The 25,345-nt window shown below is 46.8% G+C and overlaps 1 protein-coding gene, 1 long non-coding RNA gene and 1 other non-coding gene across 5 annotated transcripts in view; 2 read left to right on the forward strand and 1 right to left on the reverse strand.

Moving 5' to 3' along the window:
* The window catches only part of LOC125973491 (uncharacterized), a 72,949-nt gene extending 52,933 nt beyond the window's left edge, over window positions 1-20,016 (reverse strand). The window contains exons 1-4 of one of the 3 annotated variants that reach the window (XR_011087247.1): window positions 19,942-20,016; window positions 19,652-19,719; window positions 12,161-12,304; window positions 7,115-7,387 (exon numbers count right to left, since the gene is read on the reverse strand). This is a non-coding gene — a long non-coding RNA (uncharacterized lncRNA). Of the gene's footprint in view, window positions 1-7,114; window positions 7,388-12,160; window positions 12,308-19,651; window positions 19,720-19,941 lie in introns of those variants that run through there. The other 2 variants (XR_007483169.1, XR_007483170.1) reach the window with 2 other exon arrangements.
* LOC125973490 (tomoregulin-2) overlaps window positions 1-22,898 on the forward strand; it is a 49,786-nt gene extending 26,888 nt beyond the window's left edge. Inside the window, exons 5-10 of the mRNA XM_049727679.2 lie at window positions 10,710-10,806; window positions 16,651-16,799; window positions 18,472-18,519; window positions 18,603-18,711; window positions 21,614-21,772; window positions 22,256-22,898. Of these exons, the coding sequence (XP_049583636.1) occupies window positions 10,710-10,806; window positions 16,651-16,799; window positions 18,472-18,519; window positions 18,603-18,711; window positions 21,614-21,772; window positions 22,256-22,352 (659 nt within the window). The 3' untranslated portion in view covers window positions 22,353-22,898. The remainder of the gene's footprint in view (window positions 1-10,709; window positions 10,807-16,650; window positions 16,800-18,471; window positions 18,520-18,602; window positions 18,712-21,613; window positions 21,773-22,255) is intronic.
* A 1,025-nt stretch (window positions 22,899-23,923) lies between these two features.
* Window positions 23,924-24,005, forward strand: trnas-aga (transfer RNA serine (anticodon AGA)). Its single transcript has one exon. It is a non-coding gene; the product is annotated as a tRNA-Ser (tRNA).
* Window positions 24,006-25,345: the final 1,340 nt, after the last annotated feature.

The raw sequence follows: 25,345 nt of genomic DNA on the forward strand, positions 1-25,345 counted from the left end.
CAAAAATAGATAAGAGGAGTGAGGAAACAGGCAGCGGGAGATGAGGAAGACACGCGGGAGACGCCGATAAGGAACCTGAGTGAGGCAACGGCAGATAACCCGGGACAAGACAATGTGGCCTCAGAACACGATACCAACATTTGTTATTCTGTACAGTACTTGCTCCAGACGCAGCTGCCGCCGCCGCCACCGCCGCAGATGTGTGACAAAAACACTTCCCTTTGCTCATTGATGTATTTGAGAAACGCGCTTCCTTGTGATGTTCAGAAACACCCTGTTAACGGAATCCAGAGTCTTCACAATACATGTTTGAAGATCAGTTCTGAAAATCTGCACTGCGTCATAAATGGTACCGTTATGGTTCTTGTGATATTTTTTTTTTTTTGGGGGGGGGGGGAGCTAAAATAAATTGTATTTGCAAATACTTTTCAATGGAGTTGTCGGCTGAATGGAAAACATACTTTGATGTACTATTTACTCAATTTCTATTTCCAGTAATATAAATCAAGAATAACTGACAAGTGTACGCTGAAGATTGAGTCTGCCAGTGAACATGATAACAACGCTTGAGACACAAAAGTGAAAGGCGCTCAGATGGCAAAGGCGGGAGGAAATCAGAGCCGCTGTTGTTTTATGCATTGGGGCGAGAAGGTTCAAGAAAACGCTCGTAAAGAGGCCTGCGGGGCTGACGCTGAAGAAAGCTACGTACGTGAAAGGGCCATCCCAGGATCAAATCCAGTGAATTTTAACGGCCAATGATAAATGTGCTCCCATAAAGCTTTGGTCAGCTGGGCAGCTGCCATTTGGCATGCTCGCCAGCGCGTACGCCGCTTGGTGTGTTTGATTTTTTTCATCGGATAGAAGTCAGCTGTGCAGGCAAACGCTCACAGGGTCAGCGTTCGTCGTTTTAGGGGGGGCTGCCGGCGGTCAGACGCAACTCGCATGAGCAAACCAAGACCGGGCAGCTTTTGGTGTAATTTAAGGAATTCATCCACCATAAAATGTCAATCCCGCAATCCGTGTTGACTCATCGATGATGTCATTCGCACGCAAGCGCCATCTCGAATAGCTGTTCAGCCTCCAGATAATATTTATCACCAATCGTGTCAAACTATCAGTTAAACTGAGACGGGTTGTTTGCGCCTTTTCAGTTCAATGTTGAGAAAATCCTTTTGTGGCCTTAATTGAGTCCCTAACAAGACCAACTTTGATTTTTCAAGGCAAGCTATTTTTCAAGGTCAGAAGACTGAAACGTTGCCATTTTCTATCTGAAAGGGACATTCATTGTTCCGTACAAAGCAGTGTGACGGCCCTCATTTATGACATCTCCTGCACGGCCTTCTCATTGCGACATACCCAACAAACAAAGCGTGCGTGCGTGCGTGCGTGCGCAGTCAGCACAGTCTGTCAGTTCTTTTCACTTCTTTAAAGGTTGACTAATAAAAAGATAAACAGTAGACTTAATGAAAATACAATAGCATGATTGGTGTAATTAATCTCATGATCAGCCCCTCTGACATTATGGATCTGCAAGCACTTCATTTATTTGAATTAATGAACCGCTGCACTTGTCAATCCAATTGAAATCGATCCGGTGCGAGGAAATGATCGTCGCTACGCTTTGTAGCTTTTGCCAAATGTCCTGGCTCAAGAGCATCCATTGTGGACAACGCGCATGCACGCGCTATTGCCATGGTAACCAAGTTAGAGGTTTATGGAAGTGAGTAATCTAATCTTCTCACTTTGTGGCCTCTCGATAAGGTTCACCACCGCCGGCTCACTCTCGCGTCTCGGTGTATTTATGTGTGTGTCCTATTTGGTCGTTGGATGCCACATGCCTTCTTCTTCGCACACACACACACACACATACTTGCAGGCGCGGAGAAGCCATCTCGCCAATATGTTCCAGCCTAATAGGCAGGTGAAAGCCGAAGGGCAGATCGGCTCCCAGCCTCATTTAGAAGCCTGAGCTTGACTCCAGTTGACATTTGGCGCCGATATCCGCCAGTTTAAAAAAGGACCTCCACCGTACTGACGGTGGGTCAAGGCAAAAGTTGCATTCGTTAGCAGTGCGGAAACTGCCAGAGCTGCTTTTCTTGTCCAAGTATGTCCTTGCTCAAATTTGATCTTCTTGGGGACGACATTGACTTGATTGCGATTTGGATTATTGCTATCCCAGCTTCAGCTAGGAAGCGCAGGCTAAGGGGGCAGGGACATGGTTAGGAAATCACTGCAATAACAGCTCATTTGTAACGATATCTATCTGGAGGTGAGGGGGATCAATATTTTGCGAGTAAAGTTTTGTTCATTATCTGATTTGATGATTTATTTAGCCGACTTTGCTCAGTAGCGCTTCTTCATCACGATCCATAAGACCAAGGTAGGCCGCAACATTCCGAGGCCAAAAAGGGATGCGAGTCAATAAAGTTAAAAAAAGACATGAGTAAACGTTAGACGTTTTGATTCCTTTCACGTACGTCTGCAAATGTGACGTTTGCCAAGGCCGGTGTCAGAATTTAGCCAAGCGGCCCACTCTTGGACGGATCCGCTTTAAGGCCAACTGTAAAGATTCTGTAGAGTTGCCACGAAAGCTGATCTGCCATCTCAGAGCAGACACGTTTGGCGGATAAGCCTTTATTTTGCTTCGGGGATAATGCTGTAATCTAGACCGAGAGGGATGGAATCTGAGAGCTCCCTCTCAGCCAGCCAGCCAGCCAGCCAGCCATCCATCCATCCATCCGCCTCGGCCTCTCGGCCCAAACGCATCCAATCGCGCCGCTCTGAAACGATGATTAACATTTCCATCGCCATGTCGGAGCGGAGCGCGGCGGGGGGGCTCCGACTGAAATGAATTCTTCAGAAGCTGCGGGAAGGGAATCCGAGTGCATCCGAGCTATCAGTGGAGGTGGATGAAGAGCGGGACGGCGAGAACGCCGGGGTCACCTCTGGGCCCGACCCCCATCTCGCAGGCATTAGGGATTTGATTTTTGGGGGTCATCTTGAAGAGAATGCAGCAGAAGGGAGCTGGGCAAGATTACTTTGGATGGATTGGAAGAGCCAGTGCGGCAAACGCCTGAAAAAAAATTCTGGAGAATGTCTTCATTCACTTTTGGGTCTCCAAACAAATGAGATTTATTCTGCCCTTTCCAGAAGCAACAAGCAAACGCTGCCGTTTAGTTTGCCGTGACCTAAATGCGCTCGGCGTCAGCTTGAAAATGTGTTTTCCTTCTTTAAAGCGCATATGAGCGTTTCTCTTTGGAGACGTTTGTCTTGAGGGACGTTCAAGAGCGCCGCTCTCGCTGTGTGCTCAAACATCTAAAGGCTGTATATTTTTTGGATGCCTTTCAATACTCATTGCAGTGGCTTGCATTTTTAATGATTATGTGTGGAGCGCTCACTTTGTCAATGACAGCGGGAGTAGAAAGTCACTGGAACGAAACGTGAGGTTGGTGAGTTGCCGGAATCGCCGGCACGCACTTTTACTAGAAGATACGCGCCGACGGAGGTCACCTCGTAGAAACAATCGGGAATCCAAGAGAAATTGAATACGAGGAGAACAGCTGACTTTGGAAATTCTTTGCCTGCCTGTGAGAAACAAGGCTTTAGTGTCTTTGACTCGTGACTGAGAGGCTCCGTCAGCTGCTTCGACGATGCTGCGGGAAATGGGAAATATTATTGGCCTTCCCTTTTGGCTCCGTGTTTCATTTTCTGTTGGAAAATTGTTCCCAGCCTTGAGGAAGAGAAAGATTTGTTCCGAGAACAGCCTCATCTAATCACATGGGCTTTTTTCAGGGCCCAGTACGGACCTTCAGCCATTGCATAACGCAAATCTGAGAGATTGACTTCTGTCTGAGCTGCCAGCTTGATTTAAAAAAAAAAAAAGCCAGTTGTCTGGTGCTTAAGCAACCTGGATGTCAACAAACAAATACATTTAAAAGGATTTGCAAATTTCTACTTGCCAGTCAAAACTGCTTGCACTTTTTGTGATTCGTTTTATTTTCATTTATGCGCAAGTCCCATGTGGAGTAAATATTTGTGAGTGGATAGTATGTTGAAAACATATTTGTAAGTATGTTGCAACGTATTTGCCAGTCAACAAGCGTCCGCATCCGCAGTCATGCCTCAAACCAAAGGGGAGTTTTCAAAAGACCAAGCAAATTGGGGCTAATCTGAATGTGACTCCTGATCGCAACAAATAAGTTGGGAATCCTCAAGAGTGTATTCCAAAAAAAAAAAAATACCAGAGGCAAACACTTTTACCCAGGCTTGCCGGGCTCGGCCCCCACCCTTTGCACTCCGGTGCTTGTGTGCAGAGGATTTGCCGGCAGCGTGAAGCTCTCTAGCTCTTGCTCGCTCCAGCGCGGGGAGGTCCGAGGCGCCTCTCCAGTTCTCAGCGGCGTGAGATTGGCCCCTCGGGCTGGTGGCGAGATAAAGTGCGCCACGGAGAGGCTTAAGCCGGCAACCGGCTGACACCGTGAAGTCTGTCGGCCGCGCAAGGCCGTAGCGTTTTCAAACTATTTATGCATCGTGGAGCTAGCAGGTGACGGGGACAGAAGGGGCCGGCGTTTGCCAAATTGTCCAAGGAGACCCAGCTCGTCTTGAAGGGCGTGAAGGAGAATCTGCTCAAAGACTAACTTTCCTGCCGAGCGTAGCAGACGTTGGGTGTTTTTCCTAATCACCTTTATTTCCTTTCCTTACGCTTCCCTCTGTCAAATGCAATCCAACCATTCACCACAATTGTCTGCTCGTGCTCAAAAGTTTGTATCGGCGGCGCTCAAGAAATGGACGTTCCGCAAAAGTCTGAAAAGAGAAATCAATTGTAATCCCTTGCTTTGTCCAAATGTCCTTCAAGTGTCTTGTCAATCTTTTCCATTTGTCATAGAACATCCCCGCAAGTGCATAAAATGGCTTTCATCTTACCTGAGGCTTTCTTGGGCGCCATTACGTATGTGATTCTCATTCTGTTTTGTGTCCGACTGTTACACCACTGCCAATTCACGTAACCTCGTTTTGTTCCAGTTGATCAAATTTGCCGTCTGATCAAATGCAGACGTGGCCGTTCACAGGGATGACGGCGTTCTCTGACGTTTTGGGGGGTTTTTTTCAATCCAGAGGACAGAACCGCTCTTTTTTTTTTTTTTTTTAAAGTCTGGCTGGCAAATCTGACGGGTTTTTTTCAGACAAAGGGACAGAAAAATAACAGCTATTCTCTTTTTGAAAAAGGCTGGCTGGCTGGCAAGTCTGCATGTTCACACGTAGTTATTACTGCAAAGAGACACAAATCTCAATCACCTTTTGCACAAAGGCATTTAAAAAGTCATTTCAGACTTTTTTTTTGGTGCCATAAATCAGAAGCCGCTTTCCCTGTGGTAATGCGGCAATCCGATGCCGACGACAGTGGAGTGGCTGTGAGCTGTACTCGCCGTACTTGCATCCACTGAGCCCTCCCTCTCCAATTGATATCCTTCACCAGTGGATCTGGTGATGATTGCGCACCCTTCAGCCAGCTGCAAAAGATGACCTCGCCGCGACTGCGCCCGTCGTGGGCACAAAGCACAACCTTCAATCCACTTGTGTCGACAACGCTGTCATTGGGAAACTTATTATTAGGGACCGGGCCACTATGAGCACTCAATTATTGAATAGTCACTCATACTGCTATCCAGTAGAAGCTTTGACCAAAAAAAAAAAAAAAAAAGTACATTTTTAAAGAAAGACATATCGTGTATCCTGAACTAGCAATTTGCCTTTGACATTTTCACTTGGGTAGCCAGCCAAAGGCGTATTTGAAAAGGCTAAATATAGAAGCAGAGAAAGCAAGACGTTTTACGACATTTTCAGCATATGCTTTGCATCGCAATGGCCGTTTCTCAGGAAATTGACCAGCGAGTGGAAAATTCATTGAATTTTCAAATATACTAGTGGAAGATAGGAAATCCAAACAGTAAAAAAAGGCTGCGATGGAATTGGGGCTTTCGAGCAGCACACCTTTTTCAACTCTTTGTCTGTAATGGCTTCACCGAGTTCCGCTTCGTGTAAACAACCGAGCGTAGCGTCAGCGTCACTGTCAGCTACAAAAATTCTCAAGAACTTTACTCGCTGTCACTTTGAATGTGAAATGTTTTTTTCTTCAACCCAAGACGCCTTGCACAACTCTGGGCGAGTGTAGATACTAGGTGCCTGAATTGAAAAGAGAAACATCATGCGGAGGGAGACTAATCCTCGCAAAGCTGGGAAAACGTTTGATTGCGTGCTTTTAATCCATTGGGCAAGGCTTTGACCCATCTCCAAGACCCCGCTCGTGGGCCCGTTAGCAACTCCCCGGCGCCGGCGTCCTTTTGTTTACCTGCCGGCGGCTGGGCCCGAGCTGCGGCGGGATTTGTCAAGTGAGCCGGGCGCTCACGGGGCTTCGGGTCACGGTGGACACGGTTCTGGGCAAGATGCCGTGCCAATTCAAATAGTGCTGACTTTGTTTGGCCTCGTTTTCTGACTGCATTAGCTCAAACGATATTCATCTTCATCTCATATAATTGATGTGTCACGCATTGCTCATCTGGATCAATAGCTGACAACTCAAAGACAAAGTGGCAACATTTTCAGAAACAGACCACTTTTTTTCACTTTTTCATACTTCTTATCTTCTCCCGGTTCTTTTATCTTAATGCTCGCTATGCTCATAGCAAATGGTATGACGATTATCGAGGACCGTATTTCCCATTGGATGTGCCGCGTCAGCGTTTGGTGTAAGCGACACCATCCTCATTGGCAATTTGGTAAATCATGTTTCACGTGAAGTAAACACGTTTATGTATCGATTAAGCCGGTCAACAAATTTGGAAGATTTTTCAAAGTCAGAGGCAAGTTGAATAGTTTACACTGATTTTGAATCTGCCTTTGTTTTTTCATTAACACGTTAAGAGTTTCATAATCATTTTTTATATTAGAAATCATTTGAATCAGCGCCCAAAATACATCACATGCACAAAAACGTGCAAATTTGCTGTTGTCAGTGAACTCCAGAGAGAAGAGTCCTGTCAGCCTCCTCTGTCTGTTGAAGAGCTTCTTCCTTTATTAGGCTTGAACAGCAGGCCCAGCCCAGCCCAGCCCAGCCCAGCCCGGCCTGACCCGACCCGGCCCGGCCCGGCCCGGCCCGGCCGTCCGTCTGCATGCTGATTATTTCTTTATTTTTTATTTTTATATCCGGCACACACCAAGTCACCGATGATATCATTATTTATGTCGGTCATTATTCTTTAGTAGCTAATTCATTTTGCCATTTGCGTCAGTGGAACAAGTGCCCTTGGCTCACTTTTTGGACGAGGCCGCTGCGTTCTCCTCATTGAGCCCGGCGGCTGACAAATGACTTTGTGAGCAGTGAGACACTCTCCTGCAGGAACAAAAGGAATAGAAATTGAATCCTGGCCTCCGGCAGCAGTCTCATCCGTCATCTTTTTCAATATTGATATCCATTATAGTTATAGATTTTTTTTTTCCTTTTGCCTTCTCTCGCCCCGTGGGACGGGCCGCTCGGGGGCACCGACCTGTTGATGGTGTGACTTTGACGGATGGGCTTCATTGTTTCATTGTCAGCGGCGTCTTTGAACGGAGCGCCTCGACGGCCCGAAGATTACACGTGAGCCGCGTTATGATGCAAATGGCCGTCGACCATTGATCGGGCAGCATCAAGCGCGGCCGCGCTCGGCCCGTAGGCTGCTGTTGATTTCTTAGCGGCTCGTCTTTCACGGATCGCGTGTCGGCTTACGGGAAGGTAACATTAATCCTCCTTGCCGTGCAGTCGATATTTGGGTTGAGGTAAAAAAATTCCCGTTGCATGCCTGAACGGGCGGCGCTACCGGTGCGTTTAAAAGCCCCGGTTGAACCCGCGACATGCTCGTCATTTCCGCTTGTTACTTTCTACAGTCACGTCGTTCATGGCAGGAATTTCATGTTCCTCTTGGGTCCAAGTACGCGCACCGTGACCGTTCTGGCGGCCGAACATAGCGCGATGCGGCGTGGCCTTCCCTTGTCTCCGACGAGAGCCCGTGCAGCTAGCAAGCACGGTTCATCAGTCATCCCTCCTCTCGGTTTGGTGTCCTCAGAGAGTTCCCTTCCAAGGTCGTAGTAATCTTGTTTTTGTCTGTTTCCCAGGGCTCTTTCAGACCTTCATTCATCATTTGTTTGAGCGTGGGGCTCTTTGCCCCACGTTGAAGGCCTTCCTTCGTATGAGCTTGTTTTTATGGTGCCTGTTCAAAATTGCTTAGGTTATTTCATAATGTGAATTTGGACGAGCACAATGGTCCAAAACACCATCTCATAGAGTGAGTGTGCGGGATTTTAAGGCCACTCATCCAGAAGAGCATTTGCAAGGTCACACACAAGAGTTTCTGATGCATCAAATTGTCCGTGTTTTTTTTTCCCCCCAGCCTCCATCATATTGGTTTGACTATTTTTTACATTTTTTATTTGGCTGAATGTCTCAAGTAAATCAGACAAAGGCAGCATAAACAAGGAAAAAAAGCACAGAACCTCATTTTTGAGGATTTGAATAATTCAGATCCGAGGACATCGTACTCAATGAATATAAGTATAGTCATATATATGACTATAAGTCTAGGCACCTTATATTCCAAGCCAATAAGTACACAACAGGTCGTGTGTGTCACGATCATGAGGAAAGGCTTCGGCGTCAGGCTTGGTCAAACGATCCGACACCGTGAGCTTCTTTCCACGCATGGCGCCACGCTCCCAGCACGGCCGAAGTGCAGACGGCAGTCAGCGGATTAGCCACGCTCTTTAAGCACGGCAGGTTTCCTCTTCTCTGCGTCTGATTGCCATTTGCTGCTCAACTGTCCTTTGGATGTTTATCCATCCACCTCATCTCCTCTAATCTGATGTCACGTCAGCCTAATCTCTTCTCGGGTCTTCTCGACAAACTTGATCGCAAGTCTTGCACTTTTGAAAAGGAAAACAAAGCCACGCCAAAGCGACGGAGGCGAGGCGAGTCCCAAGCACGGATCGATACGACATGATGTAGCGCCGGTGTTATTGTGAGAGCGCGCGCTATCTATCTATCTATCCATCTATCAGGCTAATCATGTTGGTCATTATCAAGCGTGTCTCTTGATTCCGAGGATTTAGCAGATGTAGCAACAAGGTCTATCAGGGATTTGAGGAGTGAGAAACAATGGGAGGAAGAGCGGGAGGAAGGCTTCGCACCACCGTAAAAAGGGGAGCTCATATTACCAATCAGCCTATTCCAGCTTCCACTCAGAAACCATTCTAGCATCCTAGACTCCATCCATGTACATTACAGGCAAAGATTGTTCAAAAATCCGTCTGAATGTTTGCAGGCGGGGTTTTCACCGCATAGCTAATCCAACCACCTCACAGGCAGATAAGTGACTGCCAAGTCGTGACGAAGGGCCAAATAGGATAGAACCAATCCACAAGCGCCCTGACTGAGGAACAAGCAAGCGCTGTGAATCCAAAACAAACATGCGCTACCCCATGCTGTGTCTTGTTCACAATCATTTGAGATATCTGTCTTGGGGGATTGGATTGCAGAATCTTTTTGTAGTCTGGAGCAGAGAATCAATCTTTTCAAGTATACCAATCCTTGTGTGTACCTTGCCTTGGGCTCGCTCTGGATGTATCGGCATGCTAATTACAAGACTGTCCACTCGAGACATTGCCCATCGATTGTTTATTCTCAACCGTGGACGACACGAGCCCAGGATCTCCAAATCTTCACCTCTAAGAAGCTCCTGAAAGTCGGCCAAATCAATTGCTTTGCAGAACAAAACAAAAAAACCTTCTTGAGGAATCTGGGGGGGGGGGGGGGGGGGGGGGGGGAGTCAAATAAATGAAAGTTTGACCTTTCGGATTCCGAGCGAAAGCCAACTTGATCCGATGTCGGCAAATGGGGTTGGGCGCACACCGCTCATTGGCATCAAGAGTTTGTTTTCCTTCATGTGTCGCAGGGGATCACAAGAAATAACACAAGTTTCAAAAGGGGAAAATGAAAGAGGCGACACACAGCGGCGGCGGCGGCAGCGGCAACGTGGGCGTCTGCGTGTCAGGGAGATTAAATACACGACGCGAGAAAATGATGCCAAGTTCCGCCCCTTCACCGTCTTTTCTGTAGTCCCCCCCTGTGAGTTTAAAAATAGAACGCGTCTGAGGAGGCGTGGGCCCGCAAGGAAGGTGTGCAGAGACCGGCAAGAGCCGTATGCGCTAGGAGAATGCAATTTGAGATGATCCAAATTGCCTTTTCTTTCAGCCATCCCTCGCCACCCCCCACCCACCTCAGCCACTTGCGAATCCTCATATGCACCGGCAGAGTCCTTAAGCTAGTGTAAGCCCGATGCCGGTAAGCACGCTGTGAGAGAAATCTGCAGGATGGAATAAGAGAGGCAGTCCAAAAAGATCAGCAGGATTTAGAAAGTGATAGATGGGCGTCGTCGGGAGTGCCAAATGGATGGAGGAGATAGCGTTTCACATGGAATCCTCCCTTGTCTTGGACGGCGAGCGTGAGGAGAAGCACGTTGGCCAGTTTGCTGCGTTGCATTTGACCATGAAACGATATCCGCTGCTTTGACTCAATGGCTAATGTTGATTTTCATATCGTATGTGCTAAAAATGACCCCACAAATGATTGCTATCTTCCAGACACACTATGAGATTAAAATGTTGACATTTTTGTCTTTCAGGAGGAGAGGGCTCGGCGGAAGCGGGTCAGAAGGAAACATCCACCTGTGACATTTGTCAGTTTGGGGCCGAGTGTGACGTGGACGCAGAGGACGTTTGGTAAGATGATGGGGACAAAATCGCTCATCCCTATTGTTGCGATTGTCATTTCTTGGACTGTCTTTGAGGAGCAAGCGCGTGGATGAGAAATGTTCACTTTTCCACACACGCTGAACCTCCACTGAGGTTTGGTGCATGGCTGACCATTTCATTTAACCTCAATTACTATTGTGCGCCACAGAGAGAAAGCAGAGATTCGCTCATTCTGGAAATCCAATTACCGTCCTTACAGGACTTGCCAATGTCAGGCCAAAATGAATTTAGCTCACACAAAGAAAAGTAGTTCGGCGAGGACGCCTTCATACATTTGGACTTCTTTGTTTTGCTTCGCCTCGGAGACGGCTCGCCGTTTATCAAGTCATCCACATGCATTAGCGAAGAGACCATAACACAAACAGCCTCGGGGCCCGCGTATGCAAAACGCTCGGCTCGCATCCCGGGATGTTCGGCTGGACAACTTGCATCTGACAGACTCTGGCAATTTGCAACATTTGAAATGTACATGTTAACATCGCAGATATGAAGTTGCGACATGCCTAAGCTTCAAAAGGCACGATAAGATGTGCCTTCGCTAACGATCGCACAAAGGCTGCAACGGGAATACCATCCACGCTAACCGGAATGCTCGGGATCAAATGTTGCGTGTAGCAAACAGCCCGAGTCGACTCGTGCTAATGCGACCCGCTAAATGCAGCGTTCATAGACAATTCACAGGAGTACCGTTTCAAAACAAACAACAGCATATGGTGCGCTCGCTTTGGTGCTTAACACGAGAGCAAAGATAACCCGAAGCAATCATGCATCTCATCAAGGTTGACGCAAACAAAAAGTCAAACAAGCACTCTTCATTTTCTGCACAGCCCGATTTCTGGTTAATATTCCGACGTATAATTACAAGGCAACATGGTGTCATTTTCATCAGAAGGCAACCATCCGGCATGCAAGCGTGCACTCGGAAGAAAAAACAGAAAAATCTTGATTAAAATGACAGGTTCTTCCAATCAGACAGCAGCTGATTCCAATCATAGCAGCTGCCAGTTAATCAATCAAGTGGAGAGCAATCATAGTAATGACAAAGCGGGTGGCCAAGCGAGCAAGCGAACGAGCGAGCGCCAATGCGTTTATGCGGCGACGTTCCTGTTTTCATTCCATCGATTAAAAACAATTAACAGTTGTCGAAGCGTCGAGGCACACACACGTGGCACACGCGTGACAAAGTGGCAAACTGTCTTGAGAAATCAACTCAGATTAGCCTGCGTGGGATCATTAGCAGGCCGCTCGCAGATTCATCCGTGGAAATGCTGAGATAGAAACTTGCAATCACCTATATATGTAGAAAAAAAGCAGGCCTTACCTTTTGGGGACTTCTGGACTTGAGCATGGAGATATAATTTGCCTCTTTTCAGCCGTGCCTTCTGGAAACGCAAACCCAGCCCAGGTTTCAAACAGTCAATCTCCTCTCTGCAGCATTTCAGATTGGGGGTGGTGCTCCCTGCTGCTGCTGCAAAAAAAAAAAAAAAAAAATCATGACTTGTGTCAAATAATCTTCAGGCGGCATTGCGAGGGCCAATCTTTTGTATGCTTGATGGTTTGTAATGACTGCAGCGAGCAGTATAGGAGCCAAACAGCCTGCGGCTGACCTATTTCCCGCCCCCTTGCACCTGTAGACATTTGGGATGATTGGATTGCCTTCTCTCTGCAAAAGACGAGCGGCACCGCGACCCGATGCCAGATAAGCAGCCGTAAATGGAGGGATGGATAGCCCGGGGCCACCTATCTGACAACTTCTTTGCCCCAGTTCTATCAGAACTATATTTAGCTCCCTCGGTTTTTTTCATCCTTGCCAGACAGTCGTGAAATGAACCCGACGTCGGGCTGGTTTTGACAAGACAAAGACGTTGACGGATGTTGACAGGCCTCCGGTGGATTCAAATCAAAGAGTCCAATCAAAAGCAATTCAAAAGGAATTGGATTTGATTATTATTAGTACGGTGAGGATGTTTGGCGCTTGGTGCCTTGTGATCAATTTAGCAACCATTCTGGGGGAGGCGCAGGCCGTTATTACATTCCGAAGTTTCATGGGTGTCAATTTCACTTCATTCATATTTCTATTTATTTATTTATCAATTTGAACTGTTGGGGTGAAAAACACATTTTTTTACATTGAATGCAACTTTTCCAAAAACATTTTGACCATTTGTTGGATATACATTTGGATCTGTTTAAAGATGTTCAGTCTGGTTGAGGTCAGGAGAGGATTGTAGCCGCACTGTGTGTTGGAATCTATTTTGTTGACAGCGTGGGATGCTACGATGTGTTGCGCGGTCATTATTTTACTGCCGAGGCTATGCTTTGTCTTTTGATAGCAAGGCGGGAGATGGTAAGATAGTCACTCCGTCTTTTGCAGAGGTCACGTTGACACCTTCAGGCACCCCAAAGTGGCCTGGCAGCTCATTATTCTGGCAGTGGAGATGTTCTGGAGGCTCCAGAGAGACCAACGGTTTCAAATGCCTGCCTGCCTTTCTGCCTTTCTGCCTGCCTGCCTGCCTGCCTGCCGACTTTTTAACAGCTGCTCTCGTAATATGCCGCATTCGCTCGACATCAACTTCCCTACAATGTGAAACACCTTCATCCAAAAAAGTCATTGTCCTCAAAAGCTGCCATCAAATCTGAGATTTCCATCAGTGATCCAAACAGACAGAATCAATGATGTCAAACCCCAGGCAAACTCAAAGTCTTAAGTCCAGTATAGATAATCATTAGGAACACAGGACGGTATGAAGTCAATATTACAAATGGCAGGTTTATTTCGGTCCGGCTCGAAGCAGCACTCCTTTGAGTCGGTTCACCAAGTTTGACCGACTGGATGTTGGTGACCGTGAGCTCTCCGTACTCGCCTCCATTCCTTGCCAGCGCTCGTTATTTCTGCGGAGAGGCCGTAAGCAAAATAAGCAATTTACCTCAAGGATCGATCGTTTTATCCCCCAAAAGCCTTTTAGGTCCATTTGCGGTGTTAAACTGTAACTACGGACAAAAAAGAAAAAAACAGTCGTACCTCAAAGCACACTGTAACAGGGTTTGTTTGTGGCCAGGCTACTCCGGAGCCGAGCAATCCAAACGTCACTACGTCCCTTTTCAATTTGAAAGTCTTCCACTTTTGAGGTCATGCCTGCATATATGTCATGTTTCTCCAGTCAAGCAAAGGGGGAAAATTGACTTTGGGGCCGCCGGCCTGAGTATAAAGTGCCTTTTACCATCTGAAGCCAGCAGACAGTCTGGAGGGGGGCGGGGGGCAGGGGGCGGGGGCTTTCTTTGATGGGACTGAAATAATCGTAGGCAACTAATCAATACAACACATCCTGCTAAGCCCATCTCCTGAGAGACATGGTTCACACACACAAACACACACCTGTACACGCCTTCACACACACCATTAATGGTGCTTTGTTCATCCCTGGTGTGTGTGTGTGTGTGTGTGTGTGTGTGTGTGCGTGTGTGTGTGTGTGTGTGTGTGTGTGTGTGTGTGTGTGTGTGTGTGTGCGTGTGTGAAACAGCAAAAAATAGCGTCACCTCACAAGACCGAGGTGTGTTTTGCACACTTTCCAAGCGCACACTGTTGTGCCTGTGAGATGCATTAGGATGTGTTGACGCAATGCAGTCTAGCCGTATAGTGTAGGCAAAGTGAGAGTCGGCATTAAAAATGTATGTAGGCCAGACATCAGCCGCTGACCAACGGGGGCCTCTCGGGAAGGAAGAAGCGCTCCCCTCCAAAGAGGCGTCGTGTTTCCCACCCACTCCTCACATTTGGGCCATAAACACAGCGGAATCCCAAATCCTGTCTTGGGGCTGATTTCAAGTCAATCTCCTTTTCAGATGTTCATTATAAATTCCTGACACTATGGCAACCACTTTATCTCCCGTGGCTCAGATTTGACTACTTCTGCCTCCACGCTAGGATGACATCATTAGATGTGGTTGCTCCTCTTCAGGATGGGGGAGATGCACGTTGAGTTCAATAAAAGGAAACAATTTGTCGTTCCGATTCTGCTCAACCGTTTACATTGCGATTTTGACTGCGTTGACATGGAACGGAAATTTCACAGATTTGTTATGTGCCCACATTTAGATTTGGTTACAGAAATTTTGTTCAGGATCATTTGGCAACGAAAACAAATGTTTGCGATTCTATCCCAAAATCTCAACATTTGTAACCTTTGCACACCATGGCCACTTATTAGCTATTCTTCATTGTCTCGTGGGACTTTTGCTTCTTCCGTGTGATGCGTAGCAATGGCGCGAGCGACTATTTGCTTTTCTTGACTTGCACTGATCCCGCCATACTTTGCTGCACGCCATTTCAATCAAGTGGCCGCCTACCTGCCTGCCTGAATGCCTGCCTGCCTGCCTGAATGCCTGCCTGAGGATATTTGTCGTAACGCCGGCGCTTTAGAGAAAATGAAAAGGCAGTGAGAATAATGACAGATTCCTAATTACGGTGTACGGTACATTCTCGGTGGAGTGAAGTGCAGGCTGTACCCAAAGCCTCCACCTGCAGACTATTTGGAGTCTTCACTGATGCCGAGACGCATGTTTTTTTTCTTTTGTACCCATCGGCATCCGTCAATTGCCAACGGCTCAAAAGAGGCCAATTGAGTCCTTTTTTTCAACTCCGCGGAAGAGCAAACATTTAGCTGCATAAATTGCATTTTAATATGCCTTCGCCGATTAGGGCTAAATGAATAAATGACGAATTGACTTAGTCTGTCTCTTGGGAATTTAGTACAACATGGAATATAAAAGCCGGTTAATTAAAACATTGTCGGATGTTCTTTAAGGGGGGGAAAATAAGGTAATCATTACAAAAAGGACTTTTCTGTTTTCTAATTAACACTCATTTTACGTTACGGGTTAAATGAATGAATTGAAAAACCAATAGTAACTCGCAGGGAATAGATAGAGGTACGTTGCGGGGCCTGGAACTTCTTTTGCTTGGTGAGCAACACGTACAATGAAGATGGTGCGCTTGTTTACATGACAGGATCAAAAAAAAAAAAAAAAAAATCACTATAAGTGCTTTTACAGTGTGCCTTTATGTTTTTGACATTTCTTATCTGTATATTTATTTTCCAAATAGCCTTGGTACCTTTTTTAACCTCAGCTGTTGGCAAACAGCTATAAAAATAGTATGATATTGTTATATTGTTATATATTATTCTAGAATAATATTATCATCATATTATTTTTGTATATAATTATCAAAACAAAGACAAGGATACACAAGATATATGTTTACTTTGGTACTTCATTCAAATTCAGTGTGTTCTTTTGGCTCAGCACTTGGGCAGTCACGTACAATAGACGTGGCGGTCCCCTTTGGAGCGAGCAATGTGCATGATTATCCACTTTCAGCTGGGCGGAGATAGTGTCAGGTGTGGAAGGACGTAAAGAGATGGTAAACAAACACTTTGGCATAATGGCATGCTAATGCTACGATATTATCAGCGGCCAAGTTTGTACTTTCCATTCAGGGCTGTTTTCAAGAAGCTGTGAAATGTGCGCTTTTCTTATCTCTTTGTTTCCATTGTGAGGGAGGTCCTTTATCGGGCCAGCCTTCTGTGCAGCCTGTCGTCTTTTGTGCAAAGTTTCATCTATTTGCCGATTGTGTCAAAACACAATTCCAACGGGATTACAATGCACGGCCGCAACCATAAAAAAATGCATACAGTCAAGCTTTTACATTAAGGCTGTTTAACTAGGCAGTCATTTTTCGCTGACGTCTCGCGGCGGATGTTCTTCGTCCGGCGTAACCGGGCCGTTGTGTGTGTCCGTGTGTGTGTGTCGCAGGTGCGTGTGCAACATCGACTGTTCCCACATCAGCTTCAATCCAGTGTGTGCCTCAGATGGCCGTTCCTATGACAACCCCTGCCAGGTGAAGGAGGCCTCCTGTCAGAAGCAGGAACGTATCGAGGTCAGGCACCTGGGACACTGCCAAGGTCAGACTCCAACGTTGCCAAATCTTCCTTATTTTCCTCATCAAATCACAAGCGGTTGCCATTGCTCGCAATCCTCGCGTCGCCAATAGAAAAAAGAGGGATGCAAATGAAATAACGGCAGAAATGAAACTTACCTTTGTGGCTGAGCAGGTCCAACCTGTGGATCGTGACCATTTCCAACCAACTTCTCAAATGCGACCATAATTTGCAAATGAATAACAAGCACCATCTGTCGGCGAGATGCATTTGTGAGCGCGATCCGCCGTGTGAATTCTCATTCAAGGTTGCCCTTCAAAAGACATCTTTTTCCCTCACAAGCCGATGACAAAAGACAGGGAGAAATAAGAATAGCACACCCCAGAGCCTCCTGCGGGTTCCGCTGCCAACTTGAAAAACACGTCGGCATCACAGGAAGCAGGCGATGCCGTCAAGCGCCAAACGCTGTGCGGGAACATTTGATCAAATAATAAAGCAAAAGCAGCATGGCAAAGCTCAATCTGCCAATGCGCCAGGAGAATGTCAAAGAACATCCAGCCGCGGTTTGCTTTTCAGCATCGTCCGTCCGTCCGTCCACGTGGCGAAGGGCGACGCCTTTGCCTTCATGGCGTGCGTGACGCTAATCTGACAAACAGTTATTGTGGCCGTTAATTACCTTTTCGTCTTCCATTTTCCATTCAGCTTTTGTTTACGTTCCAGCCGCAGAGATATTTTATTCATCAGCGTGGTTAAAGCCCATAAAGTGGCTCATTTTCTTCTGCTAATCCATGTGGCTGAAGATAAGGATGTTTTGTTTTTTTGGTTGGCTGGGACCGATTTTAATTTGACTGCAACTCTTTGCAATTGGCAGAACGTGAGCAAGATGCGCTTTCATTTGCACGCGTCGCCTCGGTCGGCAATTTTGGAGCCATCGTCACGAAATAAACGAAGGCCATGCAACTCGCCGTTTGCGTAACGCGCTTCGGGTCTGAAAAAGGAGATTGATGACGCTGTACTTTGTGCAATTTGTTTCAATCGGGGGGGAATCGGCCTCGCTCGCTACGGCCCGAAATTTGGAGGAGCCCATGTGAAACTCGGAATTAAGGCTGAGCGTGGTGAAAAAACAGGCACACGCGACCAATTTTTCATGGCGATTCCTCAAATACGTGTCGCAACTGAGCGCATGAAAGAAGCCAGCCCACGCTCGCCGCACGCGGCCGGCGCATTTCTTGCTTTTTTTCTTCTCCTCACAGTGGCTGTAAAAGTGCAAATCAAACTTTGTCAGAGTGACCGTTTCTTAGAAAAGAAAATCAGCGCAACGCGCCGGTAATGAGTGGGAAGCGGCCCTCTTGCTATTGTGAAGTGCAATTTTCCAAGCAGAGGCAATAAAGGGAGCAAAAAATAACAACTCCCTCTTATCTTGTGTGCGTACACTCAGACTCCTCTCTTTTCTGCCCTTTGTACACCACAAAAGAGAAAATGAAAAACATGGCTACACTTTTCCAATAGAACATGCTGTCCACATTTATATGCATTAAGTGGCAGGTGCTCTTGCTCCCTGCGCCCTTTTGTCGAGGTCAAATCACATTGAATTCTCTGACCCGCCGCTGTGGCATTTATTCCCACCTGTACCTCCTAATGGCCGGGGTCAAAGGTCATCGCTTGAACGCAATGTGTCTTTCTGGCCTTTCTTCAGATGGGAACAAAGGCGGAGATAGACATTTTGCACCCACCGACATCACCGGTAAGTGCGTCAACGTATGGAGCAGATGCTTCGCATACTACGTTTGCGTGCTTCATGCCTCGCTCTCCGTTTTCTCTCACCAGGAAACGGACAAGCAGATGGACTCTACACGCCTTGTCCGGATCTCTACAAGAACTACTGCGTCCACGGAGACTGTCAGTTCCCAAGTATACCTGCCCAGCCCTCATGCAGGTGCAAAGTCACACACGCACACATACACGGAAGGTCAGCCGTTTTGTCCTTCATCCCAGCGTTGCACAGTCCTTGTGTGAAAATCACATGCGGGATTTATTCATTTTTGGAAGCAAATGGGAATTGCGAGATAAGAGATTTCAATAATCCCAAAGAGGAAAAAAACCCTGTGTTGTGGTGTTTGTGCAAAAATTACAATGAAAATAAGTTTACACTGTAGCTAATAACGCTACGCATTACGTAATCAAATTATATTACGTGCACACAATATTTGAATGCACTCTGACTGAACACATTGAATGGATAACGCTATATTTCCATGGGCCATCTTGCGTCGACTGGTTCTCAGTAATAACGAGCAATTCTCAGCAGCTGCTTTGCTGAAAGAGCCAAAGAGAATCGCGAATGCGGTGCGGGGTCGACACCCGAGCACGTTGTCGAGTGTCGTTGCTCCCGCTCTCTGAACGTATTGAAGCGGAGCGCTCGGAATCCTCGGATGCCTTCTCGTCTTTCTCGGGGACATCCATTTGTGGAGCAAAAGAGTCTCGCTCGTGCGTACATACGCCATGGTGCCAGCAGACACACTTTAACTTGGATGACTCGGCTGGCGTCGCTATTTTTGCGCTGGGCTTTTGTTTTCTTTCAACCCTAGATCCACTTTTTACTCGGCTACATTCGGGGGACTAAAAACTGAGCAAGAGGCATTGATTGTTGAATTTCAAACGTCTTAAAAGTTTCAGCGCCCCATTTCGAAACAATAGCTGAGCTAAGGAATAGCAACTGCTTTAAGGAAGGGATATTGACGCTGTTCCCAGACAATATAACAATCGTTTCATTTTGTAAGAGGGAGTTCTATTTTCCGTCTGAAGAAATGTTTGTGCTCACAGAATGAATTCACTTCATTTCTCACGGCACCATCGCTTGTTGCAGCTCTGCTTACCTTGTGGCTTTCTTCTGAGTGTTCCTTGCTGTGGCGGATCGTCAGATGCTGAGTCATAGCCAGGGAAACTGTGCAGGGGGCGGTGGGATTATGTCAAAGGTACAAATTGGGACATTTCTGTCACGGTTCGGGTGGAAATGGAGCAGGACGACCAAGTGCAGCTTGGACCAGGGTTTATTGGCGAACTCAAAAAAGGCAAACTAACAGACTCGGCAACTGACGTGACTTAACAAAACCTAACAACGAGACTGACCAAAAAGACGTGAAACAAAAAGACAGGGTGACATTACCAATGACAGGAACAGGAACCAAAAAGACATCATGACAGGAACACACAACGACAGGGAGTGAGGGGCAGGCAGACAGGACTTATATACACGACAGGTAACGAGAGGCAGGTGGAAATAATCACACTGATCATGGGCACACAGGAGGGGAGGGGAGGGGCGAGCACACAGACAAAAACCAAGGCGACAGACACATAGTGGAGCAGTTGGGGACGAGACGTGACAATTTCTGCAAAATTCCAAAAGGCACATTTGAGTCTTAATAAAAGTGTTTGGTCCTCATTGGTGATTAAGCAGCAAATAGCCGCTAATGAGCCGCACGCGGCCACTGCACATTCGTCTCTGGGCTGCACTAACACACTCCAATGCAGACAGCGGAGATGTTCGCTTTGCATAAAAGCGCAATGAGAAAGCAAGATGGAAGGAAGCGCTACTCTAAGTGCACAGAGGGAATGTGTAATTGTACAGCTAAGACTTCCATCATTTACGGCGGCCTGATAGTGGAGCAGCCAGAGGGTCTGGATATCTCGCTCAGCGACTATCTCTCGCTCTCTCGCCTCCTTGCTTGCTTGTCTGGATTGACTTTTTTAATTTATTTTTTTTGCTGTGGTTGTCAGAGACGGGTGGTCACAGATCTTTGCTGCCTCCTAGCGGTCCCACAAATCACAGCTCAGACCTCCCCCACCCACAAGACAGCAAGGTTGAAACGTTGTGTGAGAAGGAAGCTGAACTGTGACCGTGTGCATGTTGCACCAAACAAGGCTCAGCCGCTGTTTGCTGGTAACAATCTCCCCCGAGACAGACAGAAAGCGGCTCAGTGGAAGAAGGCCAGATTGCGAGGCAGAGGCAGACAGGCAGAACGTTAAAAGGTGGACCATTTAGCTCCTCTCAGAGGATAGAGATCATCCAGATTCCCTCTGTCGGTCCGTCCGTCCTTCCGTGTGTGTCTGTGTGTTGCGGCGTGTGTATCCACGAAGAGAAGGCAATGTCTGAGGACCGGCGAGGAAAGCTGAGACACAAGGCGGTCGCTCGCTGCAGGAAGCCCAGATAAACGTCACCGTGTCATCTGCTTTTGCGCGGCATGATGTATTAATTGTGTTAGCGAGATAGGAAGGGCCGTCGAGACTCAAGCCGGTGATTTGCCTGACATGTAATTGTCAATACATTCCCATGATCATCTCAAGTTGTTTGGAACATATTCATGATCTATTTTTCAAAAAGCCCTCTCGGTCATTCATATTCAAAGAATAAAATAGAAACGAGCTATCAAGTCACTCCGCATCTTATATCAATCTTGTAATGTATGAATGGAGTGTGACTCATCAGTCAACAATTTCCCCCAGCGGCAAATTGCGCAATAGGTAACGAGAAGGCCAGATCTCGGCACGCCGATGCTTGATGGCTGATCCCCGACCGTAGCGACCTTCAGCCCGTCTTTTTGATCGATAGTTCAATGGCGGTCGGCACTGGAGCTCGCACGTCTCGCATTGATTATATTCCTCGTAACAAGAAATCAGGATGAGGACGGGCAACCCAAAAGAGGAATATTTTCCGAGATTCTTTGCGCAGTATAACGTCTTGGCCGCACATCTGTTTGTGTGAAATCCAACACGTTCCTTTTTTCTTCAGGTGACGCAGCAATCGGTTTGCGCTTGTGTTTGTGTTGTGCTTGCAGCTGCCACTCAGGTTTCAGCGGACCCCAGTGCGACACCAAAGAGTACAACGTGCTCTACGTGGTCCCGGGCTCTGGCAAACTGCACTACGTTCTCATCGCCTCCATCATCGGAGCACTGCAGGTGGTCATCATCTGTGTGGTGGTGCTCTGCATTACCAGGTGAGTCGGACGCGCCGAGCCTGACTAATGAGCAGCCACTCTGACCTTCTTTGGGTGCTTTTCTCAAGGCAGATGCGGCACATCCAAACATCCTGCCCCAAGCGTCTATCTGTGCGAGCCGCAATATATTGCACCTCGTAACAAGCGCGCCAAATAAGATGAGCACTAGTAAAGTGTCGGGAGGATGGGGTAAAAGCAATAAAGTCGGAAAATGTATCAGCCCAAAAATAACACGGAATACAGCTAGAATATTAGATTATGTTATCGAGCCACTTGTCAAGAATTCGTGCGCCACGTGCTGGAAACTATGTTCAGGTATGCACGATGACATCATCAATATCGGGATCGGTTGGTGAAGTCCAAATTGATTCCGTAGTTCAAACCGATACATGACGTGATGTTGTCGTCCGCTTTTCACATTTCTTTTCATCAAATACGAAGAGATTTTCCAAACATGCTTCTTCTGTGTTTGTCCCCACGCAGAAAGTGCCCTCGCTCCAACAGGATCAACCGGCAGAAGCAAAACAATGTCCACTTCAGCTCCGAGAACACCATGCGCGCCTCCACTCGACTTATCTGAGCCTGTCGGAAGGAACGGCCGTACGCTTTCCGGAAGGCGTGTCTCGTTAAATGTCCCCCGTCCGCCACACTTTGTAGAGCAACCCCACTCCCCAAAATGTAGGATCGACATCCCCTTCGAGGCCGGGCCCTCCATCTTTCTCTCTCTCTCTTTCTCTCGCCCGCCATGAACTTCCAAGAACGCCGGAGGAGGCCGAGGGGCTACGAACAAAGACAGAGCTAGCGCTTCAGGACTTCCAGACTCACCTGCTGAGAATGTTGTGGATAGCCTCACTTTCAAGATCTTGCCGGAGAGGACCTTGTGAACTCGGGGCGGGAGCGAGGGGGGGGTTGAGAATACTGAATGTGAGTTTGTACGTGTGAGTGTAAATTAGATGTGTGACTTTTGGTAGATGCGGGTTAGCCGGTGTCTGTCATTTGTAGGCGATGGGGGTAAAAGCAAGGTGGGGGTCGGGGGTAGTGCAAAGCAGGGTAAGGGTGGACTATTAAGGCTTTTTTTTCTTCCCATTTGGATGGGTGGGAGCTTAGGGGTACTGGGGGAGGGGGGGGGGGGGGGGGGGGCTACACGTGATGCCTTGCACCTTGTGTTTGAGGAGACCCTTGATGGAGGTCACAATGTTATTCTAGCGCTCTCTTCTTTGGTTGTGACAATGACTTCAGCTACTAGGTTCCGTTTCCATGAGTTATTACTACGTTGTCTTGATGGAGTCATTTTTTTCTGTATATGTAAATAAATAATTTATATCACGAAATGTAGCACGGCGGCTCCTTCGTGTTTGTCAGAGCGTACACATAAAGGTTATACACATATTGTGCCTATACAGTATTTCTTCAGGTCCTCAGAGAAGGAGGGACATCTATTGGAAGGGGAAAAGCTGCCATTGTAAATGCACCTGCTGCACGACAGAAGCCCGCAGCGCGAGATACTGGGAAACATCCCCAAAGCATCGACCGGAGTGTGTAGGTCACGATATTCTTCTACCATGAGATAAAATAACGGAGCATTTGGTACCCGGGCCTCAGTGGGCACCAGCTCTTAATACCCACATGTTACAAACCCTAAATATATATACTCAAATGTCATACAATAGTATGCTAATATGCCGCATATATCACCTGCATCATTTGAATCCAAATATTATCAATCAACTTGACAAAAACAAGTAAACTAAAGGCACAGAGAAACAACTACATGGATCCAAGGCACAGATATGAATAGAAGATGAGATCTCGCACGCTGTTTGGCGTATGGGCAAAGCTACGTTGCATTGGTTCATGCCGTTTGCCCCTACTAGCTTAGCATTGCCGTGGGCACGCAGTTTAAAGGGGCGTGTCGTATCAAGCTTTTGGTCCGCGTGCAAAAAGAGGCGGAGCCTAGCCTAATTCGGAGCTGCAGCTTCCGTGTGTGCATCTAAGACGAGGCTCTGTGAGACATGCTCTTGATTCTCCCCGTGCAGCCTGCTTGGATATTTTGTGTGAATCAAATTGAGGACATTTCTCATGTAACCTTTAGAACTAGGATTCCATTTCTGTCCATCCTTTTAAATAGAAGTTGCTACTGCATTGGCGGCAGTTGTCGTGGCCGAGTGGTTAAGGCGATGGACTAGAAATCCATTGGGGTCTCCCCGCGCAGGTTCGAATCCTGCCGACAACGTCGTCTACTTTTGTTTATTTCTCGTTTAAATAAATGTATTTAACTTTTCTGCTGGGGAGAAATATTCAAAAGCACATATGTATGACTCCAGGGAGCAGTAGTAGTGTCTAAATCTGACCTCCAAGGAACTTGCCTGTGCCCTAATCATTCTTGCTGTCACCACTCTGAGAATATTTCACACAAATCCAAAAACGTTTTTGGTGCAACATCAAACAGTTTTACTCTAAAGCACTTTTTTGTTCCTTTTGGTACTCCATACTTTGAAAACTATCATGAAGAATGATTGGCCAGTCCAGGCCAGATATTGATTTTGCAATCAACAAATTGTAAGCCATCCAGTAGCGGGAAAAGATTGGCCCTTTTAGCTTGAGAATTGATGCTTTGCCACTTGCAGGGAGCGAGCGTATCATCGCAAAGCAACAAATAACGCAGCAATAACACGCTAAAGCTTCCCGCGTTGCAAAGTGCTCTATTAGCTTTTATGATTGATACTGCCACACACACACACACACATACACACACACACGAGCTTGCCAAGGCCACCTTTAAGTGAACATTTGTCCTACTGCACGCTGTGTTGTGAAACGAGGTCATTTGCAGATCGCTCGCTATCATCTTGGGTTCTGTCTGTCCATCTTGACCCCGCAGGAGCTTTTTTTTTTTTATTATTCAGTGATGAAAAGTTGCCGATGGGGCATCGACATCCAGCTCGAGCCCGTTCCAAGCTAAAGCACCTAATCTTGGTTTGCTTTTTGACGATCACCTTACATTATTATGTACTTAAGAACAGATACTTGTGCAAAAAAGACTGCAGAATTAAAGGTACAAAAAAAAAGTAGGTTTCATATTCTGAACTCATCCACGGAGGCTGAAAAAGTAACTTGCCGAATTTGTTTGAGATCTATTTTGAAACAGAGTCTCTGCAAGCAAACATTAACAGATAAGCTATTTTGCACATCATTTCATCATATACTCATATGATTTATCTTCATATCAGAATCTAACAGCAGAAAGGTCTTCTCGGGTGCTTTCCTCTTATCGCCGGCTTGAGATCAGCTGGGCCCAAGCAGAGGCAACACGTTTTGGCTCCTCTGTCAATCACAAATGTAGAATAACACATAATAAATCAGAATGAAATATTACTCCGACATCAAAATAGCCATTCTCTGCCCAATCAGAATAAGGCCCTGCAGTTTCATCTCTTTGCCTCTGGAGGACGCAAAACATACACTTGCCTCTCCAAGGCATGGCCCTGCTATGCAGGGAGAATGAACAAGGGCCAAGTAACATCTGAGTAAATTGGAAAAATAAAATTCATAAAATGCGCAAGACGTCAAAAC

This window comes from Syngnathus scovelli, chromosome 8 (genome assembly GCF_024217435.2).
Source record: "Syngnathus scovelli strain Florida chromosome 8, RoL_Ssco_1.2, whole genome shotgun sequence".
NCBI classification, from domain to species: Eukaryota; Metazoa; Chordata; class Actinopteri; order Syngnathiformes; family Syngnathidae; genus Syngnathus; species Syngnathus scovelli.